The following is a 17,950-nucleotide window of genomic DNA, read 5'->3' on the forward strand; positions in this document are numbered from 1 at the left end:
AAAACAATAAACAGAACGAAACCAATGACGCTAACAGTCCTGAACATGTGAACCTAGTGAAAACAAAGAACGCAACGAACAGGAACAATCACCCACAAACAAATAGTGAACACAGCCTACCTAAATACGGTTCCCAATCAGAGACAACGTAAAACACCTGCCTCTGATTGAGAACCATATCAGGCCAATCAGACACACCTAAACCAATGAAACACAAAACATAGAATATACCCACCCAGCTCACGTCCTGACCAACTAAACAAAGACGAAACAAAGGAAATAAGGTCAGGAACGTGACAAGTAATTACAATTTAACAAATTAACACTGGAGTGATAGATGTGCAGATGATGATGTGCAAGTAGAAATATTGATGTGAAAAAGAGCAAAACAAGTAAATAAAAACAATATGGGGATGAGGTAGGTAGTTGAATGGGCTATTTACAGATGGGCCGTGTACAGCTGCAGCGATCGGTAAGCTGCTCAGATAGCTGATGCTTAAAGTTAGTGAGGGAAATATAACTCTAATAAGTCTCCAACTTCAGTGATTTTTGCAATTCGTTCCAGTCATTGGCAGCAGAGAACTGGAAGGAAATGTGGCTAAAGGAGGTGTTGGCTTTGGGGATGACCAGTGAGATATACCTGCTGGAGCGCGTGCTACGGATGGGTGTTGTTGTGGTGACCAGTGAGCTGAGATAAGGCGGAGCTTGACCTAGCAAAGACATATAGATGACCTGGAGCCAGTGGGTCTGGCGACGAATATGTAGCGAGGGCCAGCCGACGAGAGCATACAGGTCGCAGTGGTGGGTGGTATATGGGGCTTTGGTGACAAAACTAATGGCACTGTGATAGACTGCATCCAGTTTGCTGAGTAGAGTGTTGGAGGCTATTTTGTAAATAACATCGCCGAAGTCGAGGATCGGTAGGATAGTGTCGTGGCTGAATCAGAATTAGTTAGGTAACATAGATTTATTTACATTTATTTTCATATTAAACTTATGTGGGATACAGAGTCAGTTAGAATGTCTCTATTGGAACTATACTGTCGGCAGTTGCATTTTCCTTTCTCAGCTAGGGCTTAGTCACTTGGGGCCCAGAGAGGGGAGAGGTCAGGCTTGTCTTCATATGTCAATGTATCTGTTAAACCATGTGATGCTATGAAGAATATCAGAAGGGGAGGAGGACAGAATGGAGGCTTGTCTTCTTAAAGGAATGTGTCTGTAACTATTGTATGTCCCCTCTGAGGTTGCCCTTATCTTGACCTAGTATATGACCTAAGAGGCTCACTGTCCTCTCTGAGCTTATCCAGGAGGGGGTGTATTTGAGATGGGAGTATCTGAAATGGACAATTGATACATGCCATTGGATGAGGTAATGTTTTGGTACCAAGCACGAGATTGGAACCTCGTCTAAAGAGACCAAACTGAACGATAATTTATAGCTAATGCTATAAATTATGGGATACTCCTCTTTCAAATAAAAGGTTCTTTGTAATGTTCCTAAGATCTGTTGTTCGTCATGTGAGTTGAGGGGTGTGTCTTGGCTATAAATGATACTAAGAATTGTTTTGTAGGGCCTCTCAGAGAATTCATTTATAGACACTGAATTGATCTGTGAGTCAAAATGGCTATGGTGAAGCTCATATATAATTAAAGATGGACTTTATAATATAACTCTGACTTGTGTGTGGTTTGCTCTCATCACGTAGTAATACAGGAAATTACCACGACAATAGTCAGTTTTACGAAGGTATGTTTGGCAGCATGAGTGAAGGAGGCTTTGTTGTGAAATAGGAAACACCTAGGTATTTGTAGTTGTCCACATATTCTAAGTTAGAACCGTCCAGAGTAGTGATGCTAATCGGGCGGGCGGGTCCGGGCAGCGATCGGTTGAAGAGCATGCATTTAGTTTTACTAGCGTTTAAGAGCAGTTGGAGGCCACGGAAGGAGTGTTGTATGGCATTAAGCTCGTTTGGAGGTTTGTTAACACAGTGTCCAAAGAAGGGCCAGATGTATACAGAATGGTGTCGTCTGCGTAGAGGTGGATCAAGGAATCACCCGCAGCAAGAGCGACATCGTTGATATATACCGAGAAAAGAGTCGGCCTGAGAATTAAACCCTGTGGTACCCCCATAGAGACTGGTCCGGACAACAGGCCCTCTGATTTGACACACTGAACTCTATCTGAGATGTAGCTGGTGAACCAGGCGAGGCAGTCATTTGAGAAACCAAGGCTGTTGAGTCTGCCGATAAGAATACGGTGATTGACAGAGTCGAAAGCCTTGGCCAGGTCGATGAAGACGGCTGCACAGTACTGTCTTTATTGATGACGGTTATGATATCGTTTGAGCGTGGCTGAGGTGCACCCGTGACCAGCTAGGAAACCGGATTGCACAGCGGAGAAGGTACGGTGGGATTCAAAATGGTCGGTGATCTGTTTGTTAACTTGGATTTCGAAGACTTTAGAAAGGCTGGGCAGGAAGGATAAAGGTCTATAACAGTTTGGGTCTAGAGTGTCACTCCCTTTGAAGAGGGGGATGAAGAGGGGGATGACCGCGGCAGCTTTCCAATCTTTAGGAATCTCGGACGATACGAAAGAGAGGTTAAACAGACTGGTAATAGGGGTCCAGATTGTAACTATGGCGGCGGATAATTTTAGAAAGAGAGGGTCCAGATTGTCTAGCCCAGCTGATTTGTACGGGTCCAGGTTTTGCAGCTCGTTCAGAACATCTGCTATCTGGTTTGGGGTGAAGGAGAAGCTGGGAGGCTTGGGCAAGTGGGTGCGGGGGGTGCGGAGGGTGCGGGGGGTGCGGAGCTGTTGGCCGGGGTTGGGGTAGCCAGAAGGAAAGCATGGCCAGCCGTAGAGAAATGCTTATTGAAGTTCTCGATTATTGTGGATTTATCGGTCTTATAACCAACATTAGGCCAACATTAGACAAAACACTCCACTTGCTTAGTTTCTTTGACACTTTGAATGGATGGGCACAGGTTGGACTCATCCCTGTCATCAATATAAGTAAAGTACATCATATGCATGTATGGTTTATCACTCTAGCTCTGAGGGTGATGGTGTCAGAGGGCACCTTTTTGAACTGCTATCACTAGGGTTGTATGCCATTCTTTATCTAAGTGACAATGCAAATTCTTGTTTTCAAAATGCCTGCATTGCAGCAACGGTAAATTGTTAATGTAATGAACTGTCTCACGGAGTGACTCCAAGTGCCATGTAATGAAATTTGAAATATTTCTGTAATATGCCCCAGACGTTGCAGTTACATCCACCTTGTGGTGTAGGATTAACTTTTCAACCAGTCCAACTGTAAGGTGGATAGTACTTTCCCCACAGTTGTTGTTACCATGCCAACTTTGACAATAACATTGGACAAAATGTACAGTACCAGTCAAAAGTTTGGACACACTTACTCATTTAGTTTGACTATTTTCTACATTGTAGAATAATAGTGAAGACATCAAAACTATGAAATAACACATATGGAATCATGTAGTAACCACAAAAAAAGTGTTAAACAAATCAAAATATATGTATATATTTTAGATTCTTCAAAGTAGCCACCCTTTGCCTTGACAGCTTTGCATCCCAAAAAAATCTAAGTAGGCTGGATTACATAGGGTTGCAGAGAGTAGCAAAGTCTACTGCCAACAGTAATCTATAATACTTGACCAAGAGGGATTGGAAATGTTTCACAAGGCAACATCACACACACACACACCTATATTTGTGACATTGAAACACAGTCCTGTAAGCTTAGACTTTTGTAACTAGTTTTTGTTCATGAAGTATCAAATCTCTGTTTCATGAGCCTCATCTTGTCCTGTTGTATCGTCATGTGGGACCATCTGGTGTCGGTGTGTTTCAGGCTTTTGTCTGAAGTACAAAATGAGTGGCATTGCTAATAACACCAAAGCCGGTCTGCCCCTGGTTGCAAGAGGCACCTGACTGTCACGTTCCTGACCTATTTCTGTTAGTTTGTTATATGTGTTAGTTGGTCAGGACGTGAGATTGGGTGGGCATTCTATGTTTTCTGTTTCTATGTTGGTTTATGGGTTGCCTGGTATGGCTCTTAATTAGAGGCAGGTGTTTGGCGTTCCTCTAATTAAGAGTCATATTTAGGTAGGTGTTTTCACAGTGTTCGTTGTGGGTGATTGTCTCCTGTGTTTGTGTATGTCTTTACGCCACGGGACTGGTTTCGGTTTGTTTGTTCAGTGTTTTTTATGTGTAGGCTTTTTTCCCTGTTCGTGCGTTCTCGTGTGTTATGTGAGTCCGTCAGATCTGTCTACACCGTTTATTTGTTTTGTTAGTCTATTAGTCGAGTTCGTGTTTTTCTTTAATAAATCATGTGTACAAACTCAGCTGCATTTTGGTTCGATCCCTGCTCCTCCTCTTCTGATGAAGAGGAGGAGGAAAGCCGTTACACTGACAGCATTCTATAGAAGTGGAAGAGATGAGAGAAAGACAGGCTTTCAGCTTCTCCTCCCAAAGACCTGTTCCTCTAGTAGTACTGCCTGAACCTTTCATTGAGGTCATTGTAAACAGTTCATCTCATGGGAAGTTGCACTCTGCAATGGTGTTATTCTTGCATGCAGTACATCTATACAAAATGCTCATATGACTCATTTTCCCTCATGAAGTGAAATGTCAAATCCTTATTTAGGATGGGTGTTTTTGACTACAAATTTTGTCTAAATTCATACATTGTGGAATTTGTGTAGGAGTAACACACTATCAGGGTTTAGCCATTAGTGATTATGAAATTGATTAATATTTCATCACTAAATCAGTGATCCATACTTGGTCACATTGCTCTATCCCTAAACCTGTTAGTAGGTCGTAACTTTACCTGGAAGTGGGTGGAGGGTGAGTGAGCGGGTGAAGGTTTGATTGAGAACCTCCAGTCTCATTTCAACAATGATGGTGAGTACTGTTTGGCTTGACCTCCATGGAGCTGTGGACCTCATAGCGCCCCCTGCTGTCCAGGCCGATACGGCTGTGGCTCGGATTGGAGATGTCTCCTCCAATGGAGTCCGTCCACCACACATCAGGCTGGGGGAAACCCTGGGAGGAGCTGAGGGTGATGATGAAGCTGTCACAGGATGACTGTATAGAGAGCTGGGGCTCCTTGAAGGGGGCTAGGGGTAAACAAAAAACAACAACAACAATACTCTTATTCAGCTCTTAACAAATGAGAATTCTGACTGCAAAGGGCTTTAGGCAAGTAGATGACAATAAGCTGATTTTGTGCAGATAGCTTAATACTTTTATGTCTCTTAATCCCCCATAGATGCAAGACTTCTAAAATATCTGAACGGACAAAAATAAATACTCTCTAACCCGTCACTAAAGGTTGTAGCTTTTCCTGGGCGCTTCCCTGTTCATCTGTCTCATCACAGATGTATTGGCCCTGGTCACTCAGCTGCACACCACTCTATGTGAGGCATTTCCCACAATGAGCTGGTCTTCAAACAGATGAGTGCGTCCCTTATAAACAACACTCTGTCTTTCCAGCTTATCTCTCCCATGGTAATAGCTGTGGACCTTCTGAATCCCCACGCTGCTAGTTGATGACCAGGTTGTTGAGGTTTAGGTTTTTAGACAAAGAGAAAGAGCAGCTAAGGGTGATGTCACTGCCCGGAGCTGCCGTTCTCTGGGTTGTAGACTGGTTGTAGTTACCACTGATGATATCACTGATATATGGAATAGGTGGAAAGAGAGAAGGATGATGTGGGAGAGAGAGAGTTGTATTGGTAATGTAATGCGCTGTTTGGAAGGTTCAGAGTGGACGGTCAACTATAATGAAAGTTAAGACTAACTATCTCGCCGACTAAACTCAACTCCACACGATGGAGTTGAGCGGCGACTAGTGTGGGCGGACTGGAGCTCCGACGTCACATAAAATAGTTTTTTTAGAAAAACGACTGATTTTAGCATCCAAAGAATAGCCCGCAATTACACAGACAAATGTTGTGTGTAATTGCGGCATATATCAGGGGTCCTGAAATCAGTCTTTTGATAAAAACGTCATTTTATGTGAAATCGGAGCTCCAGTCTGCCCACACTAGTCTCAGCTCAACTCCATCATAAATTGTGGAGTTGAGTTTAATCTACTAAATTAAGACCAGACAGAGGCAGCATACAGGAGCTCTACAAAAGGGGTCTTTATTCTCTAGAAGCAACCACCATCTCAATAATTTCACATGAAAGACAGGAATTCATAGACAAATGTATTGTTCCTTTATTTAACTAGGCAAGTCGGTTAAGAACAAATTCTTATTTTCAATGACGGCCTAGGAACAGTGCCTTGTTCAGGGGCAGAACGACAGATTTTTACCTTGTCAGCTCAGGGATTCAATCTTGCAACCTTTCGGTTACTAGTCCAACGCTCTAACCACTAGGCTACCTGCCGCCCTAATGCCAGGCATTAGCCTACTAATTAAAATGTTCCTTGCCTTCAATTCTCGCTCTTAATAGAGCTGGGTTGATAAACTGTAGGCCTACTTATGTTACTTTTCTGAGTCAATTCGGGTAGCATTAAATGTCCTTTTTTTTTAAGAAACAATCTCAATTTCAATCTCTAGAGACCAAGTTTGGGAAACCCTGGTCTATAGGCCTACTTGGTGAGTGGCAGTGACTCCTGCATTTAAAGTATTTGCCCGTCCCACTTTCGGCTGCTGTCGCGAGCCACTAAACTCCCTCGCACTTTGCACACTACATAACATGCAAATTTGTAAAATCATGAGCTCTCGTTGTACATCAAATAGCCTAGGCCTAGCGTTGGAAAGTTGTTGTAGGACATTAGCCTTCATTTACTGATAGATCAACTATCCTACATGTATAGCAACAATGTATTTTTTGAGGTCCCACTTCCTCAGGTGGTGAATAATATAGCCTATAGAATATAGGCTCAAAGACGTCAGCAAATTCTATGAAGATCAAAACATTTATCTGATGAATCTGGATCCTATTTTGGCAGGTTGAACATCAAAATATCATGCATTCCCTGGATATGTTAAATGAAACAGATTATTTATAAATACCAGACTACCATCTAAGTTGACATAGCCTACTGTACAGAAAAAAAATTCTAGAGCCCTGCCACTAATAATGTCATGTAAAGTAACTGTCCATTTAAAAAAGGATTTCGTCATTGTTGGCCATTTATTGTTAACGAGCAAAATAGTTACATTTATCACGATATGACTTTTTGCACAACCATTCTCACTTATTACAGAAATAATTGCAGAAAATCAATCATTGCTCCAATATTGTATCCCTACTTCTTTGCTGTGTAACCAAGAAAGGACGGAATGGATGAAATTACAAAATCCATGATATCTGTTGTCCTAGGCTTGTTTAGGCATGTATTATTTGTTTTCATCAAACAGTGTTGAATATGTAGTAAACAAATAACAGACTTGAGTACAGCACACTAATGCACTATTCATCGACCTGGCCAAGGCTTTCGACTCTGTCAATCACCACATTCTTATCAGCAGACTCAACAGTCTTGGTTTCTCAAATGACTGCCTCGCCTGTTTCACCAACTACTTCTCAGACAGAGTTCAGTGTGTCAAATTGGAGGGCCTGTTGTCCGGACCTCTGGCAGTCTCTATGAGGGTGCCCCAGGGTTCAATCCTCGGGACGACTCTTTTATCTGTATACATCAATGATGTTGCTCTTGCTGCTGGTGATTCTCTGATCCACCTCTACGCAGACAACACCATTCTGTATACATCTGGCCCTTCTTTGGACACTGTGTTAACTAACCTCCAGACGAGCTTCAATACCATACAACTCTCCTTCTGTGGCCTCCAACTGCTCTTAAATGCAAGTAAAACTAAATGCATGCTCTTCAACCGATCACTGCTCACACCTGCCCGCCCGCCCAGCATCACTACTCTGGACGGTTCTAACTTAGAATATGTGGACAACTACAAATACCTAGGTGTCTGGTTAGACTGTAAACTCTACTTCAAGACTCACATTAAGCATCTCCAATCCAAAATCAAATCTAGAATCAGCTTCCTATTTCGCAACAAAGCATCCTTCACTCATGCTGCCAAACATACCCTAGTAAAACTGACCATCCTAGCAATCCTTGACTTCGGCGATGTCATTTACAAAATAGCATCCAACACTCTACTCAGCAAATTGGATGCAGTCTATCAAAGTGCCATCCGTTTTGTCACCAAAGTCCCATATACTACCCACCACTGCACACTGTATGCTCTCGTCGGCTGGCCCTTGCTTCATATTCGTCGCCAAACCCACTGGCTCCAGGTCATCTATAAGTCGTTGCTTTGGGGGTCACCATAGCAGCACCCACCCGTAGCACGCGCTCCAGCAGGTATATTTTACTGGTCACCCCCAAAACCAATTCCTCCTTCGGGCGCCTTTCCTTCCAGTTCTCTGCTGCCAATGACTGGAACGAACTGTAAAAATCACTGAAGCTGGAGACTCATATCTCCTTCACTAGCTTTAAGCACCAGCTGTCAGAGCAGCTCACAGATCACTGCACCTGTACATAGCCTATCGATAAATAACCCATCCAACTACCTCATCCCCATACTGTTATCTATTTTATTTATTTTTGCTCCTTTGCACCACAGTATCTCTACTTGTACACTCATCTTCTGCACATCTATCACTCCAGTGTTTAATTGATATATTGTAATAATTTCGCCACTATGGCCTATTTATTGCCTTACCTCCGTTATCCTACCTCATTTGCACACACTGTATATAGACTTTTTCTACTGTATTGTTGACTGTATGTTTGTTTATTCCATGTGTAACTCTGTGTTGTTGTTTGTGTTGCACTGCTTTGCTTTATCTTGGCCAGGTCGCAGTTGTAAATGAGAACGTGTTCTCAACTAGCCTACCTGGTTAAATAAAGGTGAAATAAATAAAATTAAATAAAAAGTACACATTGATGAGGGATGCCATTTACCAACACGAAAATACTTTGTTTTGACTTACCGGTAATAAACAGTACTTAGACGACATGCAGCCTGAAAAACAAATATATACAGAGAGACACATACTGTTTGAAATTGGCTTGTAATAATCCATGTACTGATTTTATCCTTTAAACTTTGTGGTAAAACAATTACATTTTAGCGCATACCCCACGTGCTGAGAACGAGGTACAAAGGAAGTACAGCAGTAGGCTAATTCTTTTTGCTCCGGATGGGCGGGTTTTGCACATTTTAAACCATTCCATTGGTCCTTAAGTGAAATCTCAAGAGAGAGGAACCTAACCATAAACATATGTACCGTGAATAGCCAGTGGTGTAAAGTACTTAAGTAAAAAATACTTTAAAGTACTACTTAAGTCGTTTTGGGGGGGTGACTATTTATATTTGACAACTTTTACTTTACTACATTCCTAAATAAAAGTATGTACTTTTTACTCTATACATTTTCCATGACACCCAAAAGTACTCGTTACATTTTGAATGCTTAGCAGGACAATATTTCTTTATTTACTGTCCTATCATGATGGAATGGTCCCCAACCCTATACCCTAGACACCCACCTGAGAGACCCATACACTAAGGATAAGTCCTTATCTGTTTTATAGGCCTACTGTAAGTGCACAGACTGCACAGAGATGCTTGGAAATATGGTCACAACGGGGGACCATGTTGTGGGTGTTTCAGGGGAAGGGGGTATATCTGATCTCCATCACCTAGGACGTGACAATGGTTAATCAAATCTCCCCATTTCTGCCCATTTTTGCTACTATTTGCATGCCTCCTCATACAGCTGCAACTGTATATGCATTCGGAAATCAAGACCTTTCTTGAGTTGGGTTCTAGGATGGTGCAACTATTGAGCATCTGAGTGTATGGTTGTTTGTGGGGGAAAGGGGTTTTGTGTGTGTGTGTGTGTGTGTGTGTGTGTGTGTGTGTGTGTGTGTGTGTGTGTGTGTGTGTGTGTGTGTGTGTGTGTGTGTGTGTGTGTGTGTGTGTGTGTGTGTGTGTGTGTGTGTGTGTGTGTGTGTGTGTGTCACAACTGTTGCGAGGGAGTAAAGATGTTAGGGACAATATAGGATGAATCACAATAATTGTTTGCTAAAATAACAATTGCTTGCCAAAATGTAATTTTTATAATGGTAAGAGGTAACAATCCTTTGCATAAACTGCCTACATTACTACACATTAATTATATTTAATACAAATGCTAATTATGGAAATTAAGATAAGCAGAATTTTTACAAATATATATATTTTTTAATAGCTTTTTAATATTTAAATATTTTTTTAATAATACAAATCGAGGTGAGGGCGATGAAAATGCTTTTGGCGGTTGATCTGCTTCTATTCTGTGGGTGGCACTGTGTGATCTTTTCGAAGGATGGGCCCCAGTCTCTCAGGGGCCATGGGATCCGGGGGGGGGGGGGGGGGGGGGGTCGAGGGGTGATCTGCCAGTCATAGGGATGACAACCCAACTCGGGATGAGGGGATTTAGTGGGTGGAATAGTGGGGACCAATTGGAGGTTTACTTAGTAGCAATGCAAATATCATGGTACAGCTATATAGACACTCAATCATCATGTTACTTTTTAATGGTACATTTAAAAATATCTTAAGATGAAGAGAATTGAAACTTGTCTCATTATGGTAATCAGTGAAATAAGTATAGCCAGTTATAATTGTAATGGCTTAGCAGATACGAAAAGATGATCAGTATTTACATGGCTAAAAGAGAAGGAATATAATATCTATTGTTTAAAGGAAATTCATTCAACAATTTTAGATTAAGTTTTGTGTGAAAAGGACTGGGGGGGGGGGGGGGGGGGCAAAACATATTTCTCCCATAGTCAAAGAAATTCAAAAAGGGTGATGATATTAATTAACAGTAATTTTGATCCAGAAGTGCAAATTGTCCAAACAGATCATCAAGGTAGATGGATGATTTTAAATATGTTATTGGACCATAAGCAGATATGGCTTATTAACCTATACGGTCCAAATTATGATGATCCAAGCTTCTTTGAAAATATATATAGTCGTTTATTAACCCCTACAAGCAACATAAGACTATTATTATGGTGGGAGATTATAATACGGTTTTAAATACCTCTATGGACCATATGGTCATTGTACATTTTGAAGACCCATTTGCGACCAAGCTTTAACTTCCTGACTGACGTCTTGAGATGTTGCTTCAATATATCCACATAATTTTACTCCCTCATGATGCCATCTATTTTGTGAAGTGCACCAGCCCCTGCAGCAAAGCACCCCCACAACATGATGCTGCCACCCCCGTGCTTCACGGTTGGGATGGTGTTCTTTGGCTTGCAAACCTCACCCTTTTTCCTCCAAACATAACGATGGTCATTATGGCGAAAGAGTTCTATTTTGTTTCATCAGACCAGAGGACATTTCTCAAAAAGTACAATCTTTGTCCCCATGTGCAGTTGCAAACCGTAGTCTGGCTTTTTTATGGCGGTTTTGGAGCAGTGCTTCTTCCTTGCTGAGCGGCTTTTCAGGTTATGTCGATATACGATTCGTTTTACTGTGGATATAGATACTTTTGTACCTGTTTCCTCCAGCATCTTCACAGGGTCCTTTGCTGTTGTTCTGGGATTGATTTGCACTTTTCGCACTAAAGTACGTTCATCTCTAGGAGACAGAATGCGTCTCCTTCCTGAGCGGTATGATAGCTGTGTGGTCCCATGGTGTTTATACTTGCGTACTATTGTTTGTACAGATGGATGTGGTACCTTCAGGCGTTTGGAAATTGCTCCCAAGGATGAACCAGACTTGTAGAGGTCTACCATTTTTTTTCTCAGGTCTTGGCGGATTTCTTTTGATTTCCCCATGATGTCAAGCATAGAGGCACTGAGTTTGAAGGTAGGCCTTGAAAGACATTCACAGGTACACCTCCAATCGACTCAAATTTTGTCAATTAGCCTATCAGAAAATTCTAAAGCCATAACATAATTTTCTGGAATTTTACAAGCTGTTTAAAGGCACAGTCAACTTAGTGTATGTAAACTTCTGACCCACTGGACCTATGATACAGTGAATTAATTATAAGTGAAATAATCTGTCTGTAAATAATTGTTGGAAAAATTACCTGTGTAAAACTATAGTTTATTAAGAAGAAATTTGTGGAGTGGTTGAAAAATGAGTTTTAATGACTCCAACCTAAGTGTATGTAAACTTCCGACTTCAATTGTATATTACTCTTACAGAATTTCCAAGTGGGCGAGGATATTGGAAATTTAATCAAAGCCTACTGGATGATAACTTGTTTTTAACTAGGACAGAAGAATTGATAACTGACTTTTCCCGACATAACATAGGTACAACAGATCCCCTTATTGTATGGGACACTTTTAAATGTGCCTTTAGAGGCCATGCAATTCAGTACTCATCTATAAAACAAAAGAAATTTAGGTCAAAAGAGTTCGTATTAACAAAGGATATTGAAGGACTAACAGTACAGATAGATAGCAATACAACCTGTACAATAGAGACTCAGAGTAAGTTAGAGGACAAACTAAAATAATGGAGGAACTTATTCAAGAAAGATCCAGTGTAACATATTCTAAAAATAAAGCGAGCGGGATGGAATATGGGGAAAAATGCACCAAATTCTTTTTCAATCGTCAACATAGAAATGCTACCAAAAATAACAATATTTTGAAATTGGAAGTAAAGTTCTTTAAGCATATGTTTTCATTTGTTTCCTCCATCTCCACTAACCAAAGCTAATTGAATGCATTTTCCCCCTATTAATAATGAAAAATTAACATCTGTACAGAAAGACTCATGTGAAGTCTAGGAAAAATGCAGTCCGGGAAAACTCCAGGGCTGGATAGCATACCAGTGGAGGTATACCAATTTTTTATATATTTATACTCAGAGGACCATTATTAGCATGTTTTAACCACTCCTATATAAATGGTAGATTATCTGACACTCAACAAGAAGGTCTGATTTCATTATAACTGAAACAGGATCCAAGTGGTGTGTGTATATATAAAGATCCAATCCATGAAAAAAATTGGAGGGCTCTTCTACTCCAGTGTTGTGATGCAAAAATCCTAGCTAAATGCTTAGCACATAGAATTAAAAAAGTTTTGTCAGATATTATTCATCCTAATCAGACAGGTTTTTCACATGGACGGTACATTGGAGATAATATAAGACAAGTATTGGAAACAATAGATTACTATGAAATATCTGGAAAGCCAGGCCTGGTTTTCATAGCTGACTTTGAAAAGGCTTTTGATAATGTACAACTGGAGTTTATATATAAATGCCTGGAATATTTCAATTTTGGAGAATCTCTAATAAAATGGGTTAAAGTTATAGTAATCCTAGGTGTAAAATAGTAAATAATGGCTACATCTCAGAAAGTTTTAATCTGTCAAGAGGAGTAAAACAAGGTTGTCCACTATTGGCATATCTATTTATTATTGCCATTGAAATATTAGCTGTTCAAATTAGATCCAACAATAATATTAAGAGATTAGAAATCCAGGGCTTAAAAACAAAGGTGTCATTGTACGCTGATGATTCATGTTTTCTTTTAAATCCACAATTAGAATCCCTCCACAGCCTCATAGTGTGTCACGGCCACTAAAAGAAGAGGACCAAGGTGCAGCGTGGTGGGCGTACATTTTCTTTATTTAATCAAAATGACGCCGAACAAAACAATAAACACTACAAAAACAAACCGTGAAGCTCAAAGGCTATTTGCCCTAAACGAAGTCAACTTCCCACAAACACAGGTGGGAAAAAGGGCAGCCTAAGTATGGTTCTCAATCAGAGACAACAATAGACAGCTGTCCCTGATTGAGAACCCTACCCGGCCAAAACATAGAACTACACAACATAGAACATAGAATGCCCACCCCAACTCACGCCCTGACCAAACCAAAATAGAAGCATTAAAGGATCTCTAAGGTCAGAGCATGACAGCGAATCTAAATACTTTTTCTAACCTCTCTGGATTAAAACCAAAATATGATAAGTGTACAATATTACGTATTGGATCAATAAAAAATACAACTTTTACATTACCGTGCAGTTTACCAATAAAATGGTCTGACGGGAATGTGGATATACTCGGTATACATATCCCGAAATAAATAAATTATTTTCTTTACAATATATTTTAAAAGAAAGTTAGCAAAATAGATAAGGTCTTGCTACCATGGAAAAGAAAAAAGTAAGTGTCTAGTTTGAGATTCTTGCAACCAGTACAATGCTATATATGTGGGGGATACAATCTTCCCAGCTCTGCAGATTTTTCTGCGAGGAGGCAGAGTCATTAGATCATTTATTTTGGCACTGTCCATATGCTGAAGGGTGGGACTAATAACAGCAAGATAACAAATGTAAAACATGTGGGATCTGTAAAATGTATATACGGTTAGAACTTTTGTGAAAGAGCACAGTTACAAATATATGGTGGGACTAATAATGTAGATATTCTATGTAGATATTCCATAAAAAATCAGCCGTTTCCAGATACAATAGTCATTTACAACATTAACAATGTCTACACTGCATTTCTGATCAATTTCATGTTATTTTAATGGACAAAAAATGTGCTTTTCTTTCAAAAACAAGGACATTTCTAAGTGACCACAAACCTTTGAACGGTAGTGTATATATTTACCCCAAAAATATATGGGGGATTGTAAATGATGCAGACAATTACATTGATGGAAGCAACAATCTATCCGCAATATTAAAACAAATATTTATATATAGACTAAAATAACAAAATAAAATAAAAAGTGTGTGCCCCTGGCTATCTGTAAATCAAAAAATAACTAGAAAATGTGTCTGTCTGCTTTGCTTAATATAAGGAATTTGAACTTATTTATACTTTTACTTTTGATACTTAAGTATATTTTATCAATTCCATTTTACTTTTAATACTTCAGTATATTTAAAACCAAATACTTTTAAATTTTCACTCAATAAGTATTTTACTGGGTGACTTACTTGAGTTATTTTCTATTATGGTATCTTTACTTTTACTCTATGACAATTGGGTACTTTTTCTCCATCTGTGAATAGCAGAATAACTGATCGACTACAAATCATCTTGCATCACAAATAGCTTGTATTTTGACTGAAAGGGATGCTGAAAGAGATATATAATATTGTACCAAGTAATGCAGTAACAGATGCTCCTCCCTCGATAGATGCTTTTAGTAACGGTGGTGTATTTACATACACTAGAATTGTTCCCTTTTGTGTTGGGTTGCACTAAAAACAGTTAGCAGGAAGTTAAATAAAATTCAATTTCAACACACTGTGCTGGTTGGCAGGACAGTTCATCATTAAGATGGGGGCGAATTAGACAAAATATCTAAAGGAACTTATTATTAAACAGACTTCTTCTCTGCTTACCTTATGTCAATATAAAAGTCCCCCACAAGTTATTACTTTTTTGTCCACATATGGCACACGTGCAGGACCTTTATTTTGACATGAGGAAGTGGGTCTACAACAACAATATTACAAATAATAATAATACCTTCCTTTATATATTTTGTCTCAGTTCCACTCTGCTTTTTGAAGGGGGTTAAAAGATGGCGTAAGTGGATGTTCTGTTTGAATCAGATGGCGTGTCGACTGGAGATGAGAAGGAGAACAATTGGATTGCAGTGTGAAAAACAAAAGGAAATAAGAGAAGTGGTTGTGGAATCTAGTAAATCCAAGTTCCTAGTTCTGGAAAAAAAAAAGAGTAAGGGTTTTGGATAGATGTTACCTGGGAGACCCGTCTGATGTCTCTAAAACAATTGTAGATGTGTTGGATAAGGTGGTGTCGGTGAGAGTAATGAGAAGTGGGCTTATTTTGGTTTTCTGTGTATATATGGAACAGAAATAGCATGCTCTGCACCTCAAGAAGATATCGGATTGGAGTGTGTCATGTTTATTTTCGAAGCAGGGCGCCTATCAATGGTGTTATCTCTGGGGTGACGCTAGAAGTGAATGCAAAGGATATATGTGAAAAATTGGGTCAAGTGGTTGGTGCACACTGACTGACCCGCATGGTTGAAGGAGAGAGGAAGCCCACTCGATTCATTCTCTCCCTTCTCACATGTATTTGGGTTTTATGAGATACTCTGTGAGAGCTTTAGTACCCAAACCCATACAGTGTGATGAATGCAAAATATTTTCCCATGTGTCAAGTGTATGTAGACAGGAGGACTATCGTATGCCAGCTGAGCCTAAATGCTGCAATTGTGGTGATGATCATGCGCCCGGATTCCTGAAATTCCCCGTTGGGGTGAAGGAGAAGGAGGTGGCAAGAATAAGGGCTGTCCAGCATGTCTCCTATCCGGAGGTGGTGAGAAAAGTAGAAGAAAGGAGTGAAGTTGAAGAAATAATGGTAGTAGGAGCAGATACACCAGAGAATATTTCTTTTCAACAGAGGGATCCTGACATGATGCATGTTAAGAAGACAGACTTAGTAACGTTGATTTCATTGATTATCATCAACTGCACAGCGCAAACAGCGAGTAAATCTGAAGAAATAGGCAATGTTGTAAGTGCGGCTGAACGTTTTGTGGGACTCTGTGGCGGAATTGTGGCGATGAATGCTCTGTCCTCACAGGCCCCGGAGTCTGTGTAGGAATGTATTTAACTTCTGGCTTTCCTCTGACTGTTTTTGTGCAACCCAATACAATAGGGAGCAACGCTAGTGTATGTATACACCCGCAACATGTATTTCAGTTTTATGTTGCATTGATTGCCATGTGGATATCAATAAATCTTGAACTTGACCGCTTTCTGTGTGATTATCAGACCCCCTGGAAAAAGATTTGCCTAGATGTGGAAAGCTTAAGGTGGAGTTGGAGCAAGCTAGAGATGGAGGATGACGAGATTACACGAGGCAGAAAAAAGAGAGAAATGATGTGAGGCAGAAAGAAGGGGGCGAGTTTCAAACCCAAGACGACATTTGCTAAATACAAGTCGAGTACTTTCTCCTTTGACTCAAGTACAGGAGAGATAATTACATGTTACACTCCTGAAACACTGAGCAGTCGACGGATAGTGAACTTGAAATTGAACCTGACAGAAGTGAAGAGGAAGAACCTGCACAGTTAGGTGAAGGCTTTTGAGCGACATCCCAATGATCAGGAAAATGCCTAAAATGACTGGCCCAGAGGGAGTATGATTCATGAAGAAAGGGGATTTATGCCTTTGACTGATCAGTTTGCTGGGTGAAAAAGTCAAAATATTCAGAAGTGGACTTATGTAGATTTTTGTGTGTGTCTGCTGCCCAGGGGGAGAGGGCGCTGCGCGTTTTGCGACTCGGAATGAGAGCTGTGTCCTGCTTTGCTTTCCGGAACAAAACACTGCTGAAAGGTGTGATAACTGGGGTAGTGTTGAGGTGGATCGAATTAAGTTGAGGATCCCCGATGTCTGTAATGCATGCCCTTAGACTGAGGACACTCTCTCTGTCCTTCTGAGTTTAGATGCAGTGTTTGTCGGATAAAGTCATGCTGGGGTATTTAAGTTATCCCGTGAGAGCTTTTATTCAGAACCCATTAGTGTTTCAGGTACCAAGTTTATGGTCATGTTGCAGGAGTATGTAGGAGGGAGATTCCGAGGTGTGAGAAGTGTGCAAGAGGATATGGTACAAAGGAGTGTGTCCTTTCGGTGGGAAAAGTGGAGTGTTTCAATTGTGGGGGTGGCCATGTTGCTGGGAATCAGAAATGTTCTATGCGAGTGAGACAGCTTGAAGTTTCCAGGATAAGAGCAGTGCAGAAAGCGTCATATGCTGAGGAAGTGAGTAAAGTAGAGGATGGTGGACAAAGTGTGAGGGAGAGGATCACTGTGAGTAGTAGGCCAGTCCAGAGTGACTTGAACAGTTCTATACACCAGCAGAGACGTTTTTGGGTTCAGATATTTTACTGCAGAAGAACTACAGTGGGTTTTGAGAGAAGGG

At 40.5% G+C, this 17,950-nt stretch overlaps 1 protein-coding gene across 1 annotated transcript in view; it reads right to left on the bottom strand.

The window, feature by feature from the left end:
* LOC129856827 (IgGFc-binding protein-like) overlaps positions 1 to 9,564 on the bottom strand; it is a 36,427-nt gene extending 26,863 nt beyond the window's left edge. The window contains exons 1-2 of the mRNA XM_055924530.1: positions 9,552 to 9,564; positions 4,952 to 5,145 (exon numbers count right to left, since the gene is read on the bottom strand). Coding sequence (XP_055780505.1) covers positions 4,952 to 5,145; positions 9,552 to 9,564 — 207 coding nt within the window. The remainder of the gene's footprint in view (positions 1 to 4,951; positions 5,146 to 9,551) is intronic.
* Positions 9,565 to 17,950: the final 8,386 nt, after the last annotated feature.

This window comes from Salvelinus fontinalis, chromosome 6 (genome assembly GCF_029448725.1).
Source record: "Salvelinus fontinalis isolate EN_2023a chromosome 6, ASM2944872v1, whole genome shotgun sequence".
Taxonomy (NCBI): Eukaryota; Metazoa; Chordata; class Actinopteri; order Salmoniformes; family Salmonidae; genus Salvelinus; species Salvelinus fontinalis.